The sequence below is a fragment of the Panthera tigris genome, chromosome B4, assembly GCF_018350195.1.
Source record: "Panthera tigris isolate Pti1 chromosome B4, P.tigris_Pti1_mat1.1, whole genome shotgun sequence".
NCBI classification, from domain to species: Eukaryota; Metazoa; Chordata; class Mammalia; order Carnivora; family Felidae; genus Panthera; species Panthera tigris.
In genome coordinates, this window is record NC_056666.1 from 22458365 (window position 1) to 22474708 (window position 16344).

General features: G+C 43.3%; 1 protein-coding gene across 11 annotated transcripts in view; it reads left to right on the plus strand.

Annotated features, from left to right (window-relative positions):
• KIAA1217 (KIAA1217 ortholog) overlaps positions 1 to 16344 on the plus strand; it is a 300868-nt gene that overhangs the window by 195904 nt on the left and 88620 nt on the right. For 10 of the 11 annotated variants that reach the window (XM_015537196.2, XM_015537200.2, XM_042991231.1 and 7 more), the window contains exons 4-5: positions 5542 to 5740; positions 9830 to 9923. In XM_015537196.2, the coding sequence (XP_015392682.2) occupies positions 5542 to 5740; positions 9830 to 9923 (293 nt within the window). Of the gene's footprint in view, positions 1 to 274; positions 710 to 5541; positions 5741 to 9829; positions 9924 to 16344 lie in introns of those variants that run through there. The other variant, XM_042991234.1, reaches the window with a different exon arrangement.

Consider the following 16344-nt stretch of genomic DNA (forward strand, 5'->3'; position numbering starts at 1 on the left):
GCTGTCTTCTCAGTCTATGTCCGTGTGACAGAGAACGGAGAGAGAAAACAAACTCTTGTGTCTCTTCTTAGAAGGGCACTCCTGGCATCGGGGTCCTCCACCCTCGGGGGCCTAATTACCTCCCAGAGGCCCCACCTCCAAACACCATCACCTGGGAGATTAGAGTTTTAACATAAGAATGGGGGGTGGGGGAAGCACACAGACATTCAGTCCGTAGCTAGGCGACTGGGTGAAAATCCTTGCTTAACTACATCAAGACAAGGAATATTTGAGATGTCCCACGTTCCGGAACTCATTCCAATATTCAAAAGATTATAAGGATGTATAGCCCCAGCGTGACCTGCCAAGCATACTTTATTTCTGTTTTGTAAAATGTGACCAAGAGTTCTTGGTGAAAAATCCACATTGCCTTTGCAGGGCCATTGAGGTGGAAGAACCCTGGGACATTCTGGCCTCTCAGAGGGGCTCCAGGTGTCTTGAGGTTGATTTCAATACTGTTGCTCTCAGAGCCCCATGCCTGCCCCGGCTCCCCTCGGCAAAGTGGATTGTTTCCAACCATGTGTCAGCGTTTAAGTAGACTTAAAGACGGGAATCTTTTTTTCCGAGCTGCCCCCCACCCCCATTATGCTTCAGTATCATCAAGCAGATGGGCAGGAGAAGAGTGTGAGGACAGCTAGCATTGTCCAGAGAGGAAGACTGGAGGAGATGGGTAAGACTCCGTGCAGAATTTCAGACGCCTTATGCGTCAAGGGAGGGATCATGGGGTCTGTGGATTGACAGAATGGGATATCGAAGCTAGATAGCCATTTACTAGCTTTCGCTTTAGGCAGGCACCTTGGACCTTCTGATCTTCCTTTTCCTTATCTGTGACACGGGGCCATCATAGCCACCTGACAGGAGACACAGTGCTGATGGGAAAACCGTGCATCCCGTTGCTGACACATAGCAGACCTCCTCTAAAGGCGTTTCCCTGTCCTCCTCCTTCACAAAATGAGAGTTTATGATCCAAAGTCCTTCAGACTGCCCCTGGAATCTGGATCAGGCAGTACAGCCGAGGGCTAGGAAAATAGCCAGCGTGTACTGAATCTCATCGCTGTGCCAGTAAAACGCCATCATATATTAAGAGATTGCCTTCTGACTTAAAGCATTTCGAAATACCTCTCCTGAGTCGAGAAAGCAAACTGAATCCAGTGTAAAAAGACTCTTCCCCTCTGTTTGAAAAGGCATTTTTCCCGTCTTCTCCGCATTTGCACGATCTCTAACTGGACTCGTAGCCCCAGCTGGCAGCTGCACCAGCCAGACCCTGAGGTAACCGTCATTTGGGCCCAATCTTTTCTTTTTTTTTTTTCACTCAGAGCCTACAAATTCTATTTCAAGCACACACACGTACAGAATGCAGATGTGGGAATGAGAACCAGGCCCTCTGGGTGATTTGACTGTAGCGAGGCCATAAGTAACCCATTGGCGGGGGCCTCGCCCAGGCATGGTCGGGTCCCAGACCTCAAGAGTGGTTTTGGCATTTTGCTACGGCATTACCGATCCCATTGGGGCAGTCACCACGTCTCCCGTTTGGGACGAAAAATTGCAAGATCTGTGTGATCAGACAGACTTGAAAGGATTTTTCTGAACCCTGAGGAATGTGTAACGGCATGGATATTTTGAAAAACTCACTCCCTGAAGAAGCTGAGGATCAAAATTTCCTCGGAGGGGAAATCTAGCTGCTTATGCTCAGCGCAGAAGGACTACTCCAATCAAGGAATAAGGAAACAGCTACTTCAGAAAGTATTTCTAATCTGTGTACAAATCAGAAACAAGACAGCTAGGCTGTTTCATGTAGCAAAAGCCCTTACAGCTTGCACAGACCCCAGACGAACATTCCTTTTGGCTGACTGACAAACCATTCATTCCTTCATTCATTCAACAGACATTTGTTGAGGACTTGCTGTGCGACAGGTGGTATCTATAGGCACCAAGGGTTCTGTGGTGAACAACAACAAAAGTTTAAAAAACAATCCCAGACCTCATGAAGGTTACAGTCTAGAGGAAGAAAGTGATGACAAATAACAGCAAGAGTTAAAATATGAATTACACTGTATGTGAATGTTACTGAGGAATAGAAATGAAATAAGAATGGGGGGTATGAAGTATTAGGGTGAATGGTTGCTGAAATTTTGGACAAGGTGGAAAGGCCTCATGAGAAGCTGATTATGATAAATACCTCATTGATGGTCTGCATGGATATAGACTGAGATCAAAAATGTTTCCTTCTGGATTTTCAAAGCTATTTCTCCATTGTCTTCTGGTTTCTGAGTTGCTATTGACTGACTTTCTTTTTCTTCCTTTCTTTCTTCCTTTTTCTTTCTTTCTTTCTTCCTTCCTTCCTTCCTTTCTTTCTTTCTTTCTTTCATTCTTTCTTTCTTTTCTTTCTTTCCTTCTTTCTTTTTCTTTCTTTCCTTCCTTCCTTCCTTCCTTCCTTCCTTCTTTCCTTCCTTCTTTCCTTCCTTTTTTCCTTTCCTTCCTTCCTTTCCTTCCTTTCTTTCTTTCCTTCTTTCCTTCCTTCCTTCATTTTACTTATTTATTGAAAAATTTTTTAATTTATTTTTTTTAGAGAGAGAGAGTAGGGAAAGGGCAGAGAGAGAGGGAGAGAGAGAATCTTAAACAGCTTCCATGTCCAGCACAGAGCCCAATGGTGGCCTCCATCTCAGGACCGTGAGATCATGACCTGAGCTGAAATCAAGAGTCAGAGGCTAGACCAACTGAGCCACCCAAGCCCCCTCCGGGTGGCTGTTCTAATGCCTTTCTGACTCCTGATTCTTTGTGACCTTCCTCCCCAAATCCCTGGGAACTTGTAGGACCTTCTGTTCTCCCCTTACCATCTGGAATGTCTCAGTGACAAGCCCGAGTCTGTGGTGTGTTTCATAAGCTTTTTCGATCTCTGATGTCAGGTCCTTCAGTGTGGGGGAACATTTTTTCAGGATACTTTTTGTAGAACTTTTGCTTTTCCTGATCTCTTTTATCCAAATTCCGGTTAGTAAGACTTGGGATGCTCTGAAATAATTCTGTTTTTCTTATTGTTTTTCACTGTCTCCTGTCCCGTCATCTTTTTGCTCTACTTTCTGTGATTTCATCAACTTTTTCTTCCTCCCTGAATTTTTTTTTTTTTTAAATTAAGTAATCTGTACACCCAACCCCAAGATCAAAAGTCACATGCTCTACTGACTGAGCCTGCCAGGCACGCCTCTTCTCCCTCAATTCTTAATTCCTGCTGTCATGGTTCCCAGAGACTGCCCTTGTTCTCTAAATGTTCCCCTTTTCTTGGACAGTCTCATCTTTTCTGAGTTTCTGTTTTCTGTTTATTTTGGTGTTTCATGTTAGTGGTTTCTGTGAAATGTCTGTTAATCCTGGGTAGTCTGTGAATGTGTGCGTGGGGCATAGTCGTACTAACTGGAAGCTTTCATATGGGGTTGGGCCGCTTCGCAATGAGGTGATCAGACAGCACTTGACCATTACCCTCAAGTGTAATGGAACCCCTGTAGGGTTCCTCCAGCTTCCTGACTGAGGGTCACCTCTTTGCAAGCATTTTGTCAGAAGGCACCTCACCCACTCTCCCCTGTGCCTGATGAGCCAGAATCCAGTCTGTTTTATTCTACCTCTTAAGTCTTCTTCTGTAGGGAGTCGGTTGGCTGAGTGGGATAGAAGGGGAGTTTCAAACAGTTTGCAGCACCATTAAAAAGAAGGAAAAGTTCCATCAGGCTTCATGCTTTGCACTCAGTCTGAATTCCTCCCCTCAGAAGGATCTGTTGCTTTGGTTTTGGAGCTTCCCTGGCCCTGCATGTTTTTTGTTTGTTAGCCTCCTTTGTTTTGTTTTGTTGTTGTTTTTTTTAAAGGGACATTTCTTTATTTTATTTCTTTATTTTATTTTATATTTTGAGAGAGGGAGAGTGCGCGCTTAAGTTCGCACACAGGTGGGGGAGGGGCAGAGGGAAAGGGAGGGAGAGAATCTCAAGCAGGCTCCACGCTCAGCACAGAGCCTGATGCAGGGCTCAATCTCACGACCCTGAGATCATGACCTGAGCCGAAATCAAGAGTCAGACACTTAACCGACTGAGCCACCCAGGCGCCCCAGCCCTGCATGTTTTATGTGGAGTTCTCCCCTTGAAGACTTAGGCGTTGACTTTCTCTTGTCTGTTGTTGTTTCCTCTCTAATTCCCTTAATTCTTTAATTTACGCTTTGTTAATCTTCGTTGTCACTTTAATGGACTTTCAGGAGGAGATAGAGACGAATTTGTTGCATGAATTGCCATCTTTAATCAGAAACCATATTCTATTCTCTTTTGAGTCTCTCCTGCCAAAGCTTACTCTAAGGGTATTAGTCTGTCCTCAATAGATTCTCACAGGAAGTGGATTCAAATGAAATGTCCGGATCTTTGATATCCTGTTTCAGTTATACATTTCTGAATAACAAGGGACCCTAAACATAGTGAGTTAAATTAACAACTATTTATTTGCTTTATTCTGTAGTTTCGGCAGGGCTTGGAGGGGGCATTGCATTTCCGTTCCATCTGACAGCTGGAGCAGGTCACCTGGGAGCTGGAGGTGCTCTCAAGATGGGTCACCCGCATGACTGGCCAGTGGTCCGGCTATCGAATGGGGGCTTAGTGGGGGCTGTCAGTCAGGACTTTCATTCTTCTTCACGTGGCCTCGCCATTGGGCTCAGCTGGACTCACAGAAGCTTGGTTCAGTGGGGGAGCGTCCAAGACCACACTCATCAAGAAGATAAGGTCTGGTGTGCAAGCACTTACCAAGCCTCCATTTTGCATTTTGCATGCTAATGTCTCATTGGTCAAAACAAGTGAGACATGGTCAAACCCAGACACAATGTGGTAAGGGATTACACTCACAGGGGTATGAATACTGGGAGGTATTGTTCATTGGAAGCCACATACACCCTGGAACTCCAAAATTCTGTGATCTGATGTTTCCGTTTGTCTTTTGGGTAACTGGTTTGCTCCATTTTCTTTCTGAAACATTGGGGTGCCAGATTCTTTTCTTAGCTAGTTTCATTTGGTATAAACATTCAATAAATATGTATTAGAGCCACAGAAATATTGTAGCCTTTCCACTTAACATGTCTCTGAATGGACTATAAAGATTTAAACTATATAGCGTACCCATCGCTATAATGATTGTGTTGTTTGTTAGCGAAAGACATGGGGAAAATCACCCTACGGAGTCAAATTCCTAAATATTCCTTTCAGGGGAATCAAGTATTGTCTTTTGCTTTTGGCTACCAGAAGTTAGCTTCCTGTCTCTGGTTTTAAGAGTTGAAAATTAGCCTCTTTAACATCTGCCTGGACTCCAAAGAATAAAAGTGAATATTTATGCGAATCTTTGGAAATTCCAAACAAATGTCTCTTGTTACACTCTTTCCAAGCTTGTCCTGAACATTGCTGTCTGTGGTAAGACAGGAGTGGCTGAACTTTTGCTGCGTGTTGTGTGCATCTTGATCTGGACTGATAACCTTGTTCATTTTGCATGCAGGGGTTCTCTATCTCCAGTATGGGGATGAAACCAAGCAGCTCAGGATGCCGAATGAAATCACAAGTGCAGACACAATCCGTGCTCTCTTCGTAAGTGCCTTTCCACAGCAGCTCACCATGAAGATGCTAGAGTCGCCCAGTGTTGCCATTTACATCAAAGACGAAAGCAGAAATGTCTATTATGAACTAAACGATGTGAGGTAGGTAGTTACACCGTGTGTGTGTGCGCGCGCGCGTGTGTGTGTGTATGTGTATGTCCAACATACTGCATTTAGCATTGTTACAGTTTGTACTGAGTCCTAATCTCTCCGTGTCCCCATGAGCAAAGCACAGCTATTACCCTGATTGGTAGGCTTATCTTACCCCCAGGTGTGGATTCACGATCTGCTTTTCTGTAATCCATTTATAAGGTCTGGTTTACAAAGATGAGGACAGACTTCTTCCACATAGATCCTTGCCTATTACATCTGAAAAGAATGTTAAGAAATAATCTAGTCCACTAAGAGTTAGGGAAACTGAGGCCCAGAAGGTAGTGGAGGGACTTGATCAACACCATAAGGCCATGCTTGTGACTGGAACTTTCCCAGCTCCTTCTCAAGTGCTCTTTCCCTCACAGAGGCTGTGAAACCTTTTAGGTAATGATCCCACTGCGCCATATCCAACAACAGGTTAGAGTCGAAGCAGGGGACCCTGTGCTGTTGTCCACAAGAAAAAAGGCCGAGAAACATTGTCCTTTTTCATGTTTTTCTTAAATAGTTGGCCTTACCAAAGAATCTCACTTCCCAGGTGGGCTTTCTCCAGGGCCCCCAGGAGAATGTCCTCTCAGATGAAGCTAAGCAGACTCAAGCCACAGCAGGCTGCACAGAAGCAAAAACATCTGTGTCTACTGAGGTGTTGGTGTGTCCAGAGCAGAGGGGACCCATCTGATCTCTTCCAGCCAAACAGCCTGACAAACCGGACTTAGGTCAGCACAGAAAAGCAGTCGCTCCTATAGCCTCTAGACATTTTAGAACTTAAAAAATTATGTAGTGACTAATTCAGCCCTTTCATTTTATGGGACCAGAAACTCAGATGTGTAAAAGTTAAAGGGCTCATTCAAGATCACACAGCCAGGTTATTTCCAAGCCCAGCCCCAGGCCTGACTGTCCACATCCTTGGTGACGAGTTTCTTATTCCCTCGGAATGTTCCCTGACCAACTGACCTGGTCCACAACTTGGATTTTTGCGTCCCTTCCCCATGGGGACAACAGGATGCCCTGTTTCTTCATTATGAAATTAATAAGAACCACTTCCTAAAAATATGCCTCCTAGTGCATACTGAGTGTAAACTGATAAATATCTAACAATGATCACAGATGACATATTTAGGCGTGTGCCAAAGTGTATGAGTAATTTAGGGCTTTCAAAGTTTGACGCATGCCCTAAGGTATGGGTGCTACATCTGTTGCACGGCCTTGCTGCTTTTAAAAAACACGTTTAAATATTCATGGGTATCAGAAAATTCATGTCTGTTTTTTGAAATAAATTATTAATCAGCCTGTCACCAAAAAAACAAAATCGAATTTATAGAGCATGAACTTAAACGTGGAGTGATCGCAGTATCTCTGAAGAGTGTGTTTGCGGTCATACGATCGCATGTAGTATTTTCACACAGACATACAGCAATTGTTTTACAGCAATTTTCTTGAATTTCCATGTTGTGCAGTCAGAGTACTGGAATAATAAATCCGTATGACACTACACGAAGCCACTTTTCATTATGGAGCTCAAGCCTGATGAGGTGATGAGAAACAATTAGACCCCACTGTCTTGCAACCATTTTTATTTATTTACTTATTTATTTTCATGCAAGCACTTTTAAGCTGCAATGAGTCACGATTTTCTGGAGACTTTCCCAAACTCAGGGTGTTACTGCTAGGGTTTCCTCTACACGTTCTTCCAGAGTGTTGCAAGGAAGTCTTAGAAAAAGAGATGGAGGGAGGTCAAAGAGGAAGAGGTCGCCCCACATGTCAAACTGAGATACTTCTCCTTGATGCAAAGTCAGTTGATAAAATAGATAAAAATAGTGCTTGAGAGAAAATGGGATCCTTTCTTTAAACATTAATAATATTCAGTTAATATGTTTACATTTGTGAAAGTGATTTTAATCTCATTTAAAATGTTTAACTGGTGGGGTGCCCGGGTGGCTCAGTCTGTTAAGCGTCCGACTTCGGCTCACGTCATGATTTCACAATTCATGAGTTTGAGCCCCGGGTCAGGCTCTGTGCTGACAGCTCAGAGTCTGGAGCCTGCTTCCAATTCTGTGTCTCCCTCTCTCTCTGCCCCTCCCCTGCTCGTACTCTGTCTCTGTCTCCCAAAAATGAATAAGCGTTAAAAAAACATTTTTTTAATGTTTAACTGGAAAATCATTGATTTATAACTTTGTCTATAATTTTACTTTTCAGTATTTTGATTTCCTTATAAAAATGGACCTACAAATATTTTAAGTGGGTAAAGTGTTTTTATTTCGTGATGAATATAATGTTTATGCTAGGTGATCAAATGTAGGTTTTTTTCCCAAGAATTACTCTCTTTCTTTGCTCATGTGCATAAAATGCCTCAATTACGTTTTATTTGAATGGGAGAATAAATTCTCACCATCGGCATTATATGCAGTGTCCCCCTTCCCCACAAAATGTACCTTGTAGATTATAACTGAAGACAATGGCTTTCATCTTCTGAGCCCAGAGACAAATTTCCTTTCACATCCAGTATTTTTGAGACAAATTTCCTTTCATATCTAGTATTTTTGAAGTGAGAGCGTATTTGTTAAACATTTAACTATTTCGTCATTGTGTTGGGTTCTTCGTATTTTCCTTAGGGAAATGCTGTAGAGCGGTCAGGTTGAAATCCCATGTTGTAAATGTTGCCATGGTAAATGCAATCTGGGCCTTTACTGTTGGTTCCTCTTGGATGAGCATGTTTCTAAATTAATCATAAACCAACCTCATCTTTTTAAAATACCTTTAGAATCACACTAAGTTTTTTCATGGCTCAAGTAAGGTTTTCAGCTTCTTCATATTGTCACTTGTGACTCCCTCCCCCCTCCAGCCACAGGAGGGTCCTTTAGGGAATTCCTGTATCCTCAACTTCTGTGAGCTCTTGCCTTCGCAGTAACCCAACCCCTCTCACACCAGCTTGTAATGAGCTACTTGAAGCCTGGGGCAGCCATGCAAGCTTGGGCTAGTCATTGCTTCAAAGCAATTACTGACATATTTAAAGGAGGGAAGCAAGACCAGTCCAAGAATCCCTCACTTCATTTAAAACAAAACATAACCCAGTAATGCCAGAGATTGTGATCAGCCCACAGAGCGTATGCTGCACCTGGAGGAAAGGAATGCGTCTTCCTGCACACATTTCCCTGAGCTCAGCGCACCGGCCTTGGGGAGACTCAGTGTAGACGGGGCTGAAAGTGCCCTGGGTGGCCCTTCTGCTGATGAAAGCTGAATGTGGAGGGAGAAGGACTTCATCGACGTTCATAGGCTTTTAAACAATTATAAGGTAGGGCTCTAAGCAAGGTGTGGGACTTCTGTCCTTTGCTGCCGTATGGCTGACACTGGAGCTCTAAACGCTGGGCTCAGAAGGAGAAACAGACCAGCGGAAGACTTTCTCTGCTATTCCTTCTAAACACCCTGCACGTCCAGTAAGTCAACCTGTATGCAGAAAAGTCTTTTTAAAACCCACTGTGGAAGAGAAAAAGAAAAAGCATCGGAAGGATATTAGTTTTGATGTTGGTGGTACTTTTTTTTTTTTTCTGGACTGCAAATACATTTTATTTTCCTTGCTGACAGTATTTGAAGGGGAAACCATTTTCATTTGTGCGCATTCATGAGATAAGCAGAAAACCAGGTGTTTGGGCAAAGTAAACTATTAAATATTTAAATATTAACCACATCTCTTTGAACGTATTGTAAGTATTGGAGCTTTATTGTGTCTTTAAGTGTTAGCTTTCCTTGCTCAAATCTTGAAAGAAAGCCCGTGCTACCTGGTATTTGTGGGTGGAGGACTCTGGGGAAAGACTGATACTTTCCTAAGAACAAAAACAGGATAGAAAAGCCGAAGTCACTTTTCTCCTTTTCCTTATTTATTTTTGCCTATTTTGTGGTGAAGGGACTTTTTGTCTGGTTGATTGTAGACAACAGCTGGAGTGTCTGTTCATGTCTTTTACCTGATTCTCCAGGGCAGGCAAAGGACATGGCCAAAATAAGGCTCCTTTCATCTGCCATAGTTATTGCTGTGTTTGATTCCAGGAACATTCAGGACCGATCGCTCCTCAAAGTGTACAATAAGGACCCTGCGCACGCATTCAATCACACACCGAAAACTGTGAATGGAGACATGAGGGTAAGTGTTCCCGTTCTATTTTTAATTTTGTTCGACAGGTCAGACCGACCCATTCGTTCTCTGGCATGGTCTCCTGATGGCAACCACAGTCCACTGTCAGATCTTAAAGGTGCTCAACACTCATCTTGTCTGATGACTCATTGTTTGTTCCTTGGCAAAGAAATCAGATTTCCTGGACATTTGGGGCAAAGGGAGTGATATAGGGCCCGACACATCCTCATTTATCTCTAAGCATGGAATTTCGTTGTGCCCTCACTCCGAGGGGATCCTGAGAATCTTTGCATAAAAGTATCTGTGGTCTACGTACAATTAACTTACTCACAGGATCTCTTGCTCTTTTTTTCTCCAATGAAAACTAACAAAACAACAACAACAAAAAAAAACCAATGTACAGTTCCACGTAGAATCTGTTAACATTCTCCTGTCAGCTATTCCAAGCATTCTGCTTAAATTGTTCCCTTTCGAATTGAAGACCGTTTGCTGCTGTACTGTATTAATATTATCAGACCTTATCTGAATCACGTTGAAGGCATAGTCCAAAAATCTGCATGATTTGGGAGCTAAAGTTCTCTAGATGTAGATCATCTCAAAAGATTATCCAAACATTCAAAGCACACAGGGATATTTTGAAGAAAAAAGCACCGGGGAACAGAAAAGGCAGATTTTTAAAATCACATTAATGCAGGTTCGCTAAAAAGGGATTGAGTTTCTAACAATAATGTTACGTTCCCCTCCAGCTGTACCTCCTCCCCACCACACACACAAATTTAGAAGATGCTGCACCATTTTATATCATCCTTTCTGAGGATTAGCACTTTGCTGGATGCTGGAGTTTAACTAGAAAAAAGTAAATGAATAGGTGTTCTTGTCAAAGAGACCCAGGCACTGTCTGTCCGTGTCATGGTAGCATTCCCGAGGTAAGGCTGTCTCTGCTTCCGGACAGCACGTATCAGTTTGCTGTTGTTGCTGTAACAAATGAATATACGTTTAGTGGCTTAAAATGACACAGGTTTACTATCTTAAACTTCTCGAGGTCAGAAGTCTGACATGGTCCTCAGTGGACTATAAACTCCAGGAGTCTCTGACAGGACATCAGCTGTCCTTTCTGGAAGCTCTAGAGAGAATGTTTCTGTTTTTCCCAGTTTCTGGAGGTCACACGCATTCCTTGACTTGTGGTCCCCTTTCTCCATTTTCAGACTCAGCCAAATAGCATCTCTCTGACCCTGCTTCCATCATCACGTCTCTAACCCTCCCTCTTCCACTTTTAAGGACATTTGTGATTACATCGAGCCCACCCAGTGCTCCAAAATAATCTCCTTATTTTAAGGTCGGCTCTGCAGCAACCTTAATCCCCCTTTCTTGTATAGTCAGAGGTTCAGTGGATTTGGATGCAGACATCTTTGGGGGACGATTGTTCTGCGTCCCCCACAAGGTGTGTGAGTTTAGGACCGAGAGGCCAGGAGGTCCAATCGAAAGCACTGGAAGAATTTCTAGGGAATGCCGGACTGCAATATGAGTGATGACATTGTGGGACAGAGCCGACACCTTGGGAAAAAGGCTTCTTGCGTCCTCAACTGCTTTTTTTTATGTCAGAAATGATGTGCAATTTGAAGTGAAGGCTGTGTTGCTACTTCAGAAAATCTAGGGTTTTGAGGCTTATTTTTAGCTAGTTACACTTTAAATGTAAACCAGCACCACGTGAAGACAGATTGAGTCATGCTGATCATGAAACATGGACTGAGTGTCATAGTACCCTTGCTTTTTATTATTTCATTATTTTTTCTCACTGACGTCCTTAAGTGTCTTTGTTCCCTTGGTATCCTTATTTTTTTGATATGTCTGGCCTTCGAACTGGACTTTCGTGGCTGTCACAGTTCTGTTTCTGTTACGTGGAGGCCACAAGGGGCCCCAGAATCGCCTCTGAAAATCTTGTTTATGGCTGGGGAGGACACCTGTTTTAACTCTTAAGCAGATGTGGTACCTACATAAAGACCAGCAGTGAGCACGTAGAGACTCAAATATCAACCATATGGATGAAACCCGTTAGGATTCAGAACTTTGGCTATGAGTTTCAGTAAAGCTGTCCTGCTTTCACTTTTAGAGGAGACCCTAGCGATCTTTCTGTGTTGCCCACAGCCTCCTTTTACACAGTGGGGTGTGTGTGTGTGTGTGTGTGTGAGGAAATCAACTGTTGTCCTCAGATGACAAGACAGCACATGTTCGCCATCCAACCCACAGACACGCTTTTAGGTTTCCATGAAGACTACTCAGATATGAGAAACAGAACGTGGTTTTAAAACCAACGAGGTGTGATCATCCCTGCAGTTTGTAACTTGGCCCCGATTTGCAGATTCCAGAAGCTAAGAGACATGGAATTCTCTCTCTTTCCTCCATGAGCGTGGCTGCCTTGCCATTAAAGGAAAGGAGGTTTTGGTGAGCCCGGCCTGAAGCCCAGCTGCATTACTCCGTCAGTTATGGTAAAGAACAGAAAGAGAGAACAAAGCAGGGATCAATTGTTATAGACTAAACCAAGCTGCGTGGTAGGCTTAGGGGAGCTCCATCCTTCCGTATGTTTGCAATGTGCGCGTGGCCGTGAAGGAATCTGATGATAACTACTCGTATGAGTCAGTTACGCAGCCCTGCGCCTGATGTCATCTGCCTTCAACCACCAGCCTCCAGATGCAGCCTGGGACAGCCCGCCCGGCTGCCCACTCATTACCAGCAAATACGCATATCAGCAGAAACATTGGTTGGATCAAGCAGGGGTGCAAAAACAGCAACACCAGAGCTTGGCAGTGGCCCCTGAGACCGTCTGGCAACGGTGCCTTTAAGATCTTACCTGCAAAACCCAAGAAAACGTGAGACTCCGAATCCACCACAGTCCGTTCCCCAGAGCAGTTTTATGATGGCGGTGGTGTTACTCAGGAAGCATGTTAGACTCAAGTATTAACTTTGAGGTTGTGGGCCCCAGAGCATGCACAGAATATGCCTGCTGGGGAAAACATGTGTCTAGTTTTTCATTTAGCATCTAGCTGAGCACTTCTGAGGCTAGTCTGTGGAAGGAGACTTGTAGTTTTCTGCTGGAAGTGAGCACACCCGGCTCCTGATTCTTTACACGTGGGTGCAAATCACCCTGATCTAATTTAATCACATGGCTTTTGTTTTATTACAAAATTAGATAGTCGCTTTGAAATTTAGTTCCCAAGGGATTGAGCTCACCATATGGAAGAGGCCCTCTTGCAAAAAATGGTGCATGCATTCACAGGGCTTGCAATTCACAAATGTACAACTCAAAGATGAGCCATTCCATTTTGTGGCTCTCAGAAGGTACCAGTGACTTCCTGTTCACCAAACCCAGTGGCTTTTTCACAGTTAGGGCCTTTTCTACCTTTTTACTCACTTTGAGATTACTACCTGAGATTTTCTGCTCCCATCTTTCAGTTCTTTCCCTCTTGTGTGTCTTTAATTTTTACTGATATGTGCCAGCTTTGCGTTTAGATATGCATTTCGAACACACTCCCCAGAATTGGCCCTACATCCTAAATTATTTCCTAATACCAAAATCAGTCGCTGCCTCCCAGACCTCTTTTATTTCAGGTCCGCATTTGCACCAACCATTGGTTTCCTTAGAAATCTTGGTTCCCATTACAGCGCCATTTCTAAATCCCCTACGTATGTTCAAACACATCTCAGCCTGCTTCATTCACTAACTCCTCTTCCTTCTGCCCCTAAACCGTCTTCAGTGTGCTCAGGCAGAACTCACTACGGTGTGTGTGTGTGTGTTGAGTGTGTGTATATGTGTGAATTTGCTTTTGTTTAAATCTGCACCTTTTCACTTGTGGTTTTTATCTTACTGCTGGCTTCACTTACCTCAACGTGGATGACCCTAGAAGCTATAACCCTAACTTTGCCATTTCTCTAGACTTCAAGAGCTCAGTGTTCAACTTCCAGTGACTATCTCCATGTGGATATTCTTCCAATGTCTCCATTATATCCTGTTGAAAAAAATCCTAATTTCTTTTTCTCCTAAGTCATTTTCCTGCTTGCTTTTCTATTTTTGCACATGGTAGGGTGCCTGTGTATGCATGTGTTTTGAAGGGTGGGGAAGAAGAGACTTAAAAAGTTGAGCTATCAGTGATTCTTTAAGTGCCTGACCCCTGTTTCTCAACACATCCCTGGTCACCGGAGCTCATGCAGGCCACTCAGCAAGGCCTCTCATGGATGATCCTTCTACCATTGCCTGCACCACTGCTAACTTTTTTGAGCATTTACTACACACTCCTACAGGTGATCTCATTTAATCCCCAGGACAACATTTTGAGGCAGCTATCGGTATAAGCCCTCATATTTATAGCTCAGAAAACAGTCACTTAGGTATGTTAAGAAATTTGTCCAAGAATACACAGCTAGAGAGTGGTAGAGCTGAGAATTGAACCCAGGTAGGTAGGCTCCGGATCCTCAGCTCTTGGCAACATGACTCTGCCGCTCTAGGTCTGACGTTCAGTATTATCCTAGCAATCAGTCGTGCAACGGTCTTTAGCCAGGCTTCCAACTCTTCTCACCCCAGTCTAACGACGACTGTTCCCCAAGCCATACCCCTAAGCCCACCTTCCCACTGTGCAAAGAATAGCACAGGCCGATGGACAGTATCATCTGCACCCCAACACCCAAGCAGAGACGCCTCACAGTTCTTACTCCAGGTGTGTGAGGTGGCCTTTCCTTCCCCAAATATCTACCTTCCAAAATTCTATCCATCTAGCACACTACAAAACGGTTGCCCAATTCCTTCTATAAGCCACTGGCCTGAGAAAAGGGTTGGCGGGGACAGTATTACGTTTCCTGGGTCACATCTATACCCTAACAACCAAATGCCATGTGTGTGCCATGTCAGGATCCTGATTGGAACAACCAACTCTAACAAAAGAAGAAAAAAACCTTTGAAACCCTTTAAGAAATCCGAACATGTACTAGAAATTGGATGATATTAGGGGATAACGGGTAATTCTGTTGGGTATAATAATGGCTTGCTGGTTATGTTTTTTAAAATGAGACATACTAAGTGTTTACAGGCTAAATGGCACGATAAATGGGACTTGCTGAAAAATAGTCCAGCAGAGTAAACCCAAAAAGTGGACATGGGTGATACAAAATTAGTAAACTGCTGAAAAATGTCAAAGATAGATGAAAGGAATTCACTGTATTATTTTCTCCACTGTTTCTGAATGGTTGAAAATATCTGCATTAAGATCTGTCAAAACACAAAAGCTTGTTTTTAGAGGCCAAATGAAAGACCACCTACTCAATGAAGCTTTCCCTAATGCTCTGTCAGAATCTATCTTTCCTTTTTTGGGGCACGTTGCAGATTGTCCTTGTGTTATAATTATTTATCGATTTATTTTTAAGTAATAGCACTTTTTTTTTTAATTTATTGAGAGAAAGAGAGAGAACATGTGGGGGGGAGGGGAGGTTAGAGAGAGAGAGGGAGACAGAATCCCAGACAGGCTCTGCACAGTCAGCACAGAGCCCAATGCAGGGTTTGAACCCACGAACCATGAGATTATGACCTGAGCCAAAACCGAGAGTCAGACGCTTCTACGATGGAGTGACCCAGGCACCCCATGGTATTATAATCATTTAGATGCACATTCATCTCAGTCTGCAAGACTGTAAATTCTCCAAAAGCATAAACCGTCTCGTGTTCATCTTTGTATCCCTCAGAAAGTCGGCCGAGGTGTCCTACCCATGGTGAGTGTAAACACGGAATGCATTGAGTACTATCATGGTAGTGCTGTAAATACTGTATTATTCATTTTCTGTCATTAACGAGAACCCACTGTAAAAATATCTCTCTGTTCTCATCACCAGAAATAGTTGTGCTTCTCCTGGTTTATTTTTGTCATATGGACACTTTGAATCTTGAAAGTGATCATTTTCCCTCTTTGTGTTGCTACTCTAAAGCTTGGAATTAAATTTGTGGCCCGCCCACAACAAGCGTACAGGCGTTTGCGGCGTGTATTTTGTGTGTTGGCTTCGTTCCTGGCCTCTCTTTTTTAATTTTCCTATTTTTATCTTTTTGTCATATGCTCCACTTTGACTTTTTTGGGGCAAAATTGTAATGATTTATGTGAATTCTATTCCTTTGTGGAATCAGGCAGAATATAAGAAGTATTCATTCTATACCATTGTCTTTTTTCAACGTAAGGTAAGAGACCTTTTTGTATCTCTACAGTAGGCAATGTGTTAAATACTTTACATACTGTCTAGTCCATAGCTCTGCAAAGTAGGTATACTGTCTCCATCTTTATGGATGATACGACTGAGGCCAGTGAGTCTTTCCCAGGCCCACAAGCTGGTAAATGTCAGACATCGGATTTGAACCCAGTTCTTTCTAACTCTTTGTATTCAGTTCTAGCCTCCCTTC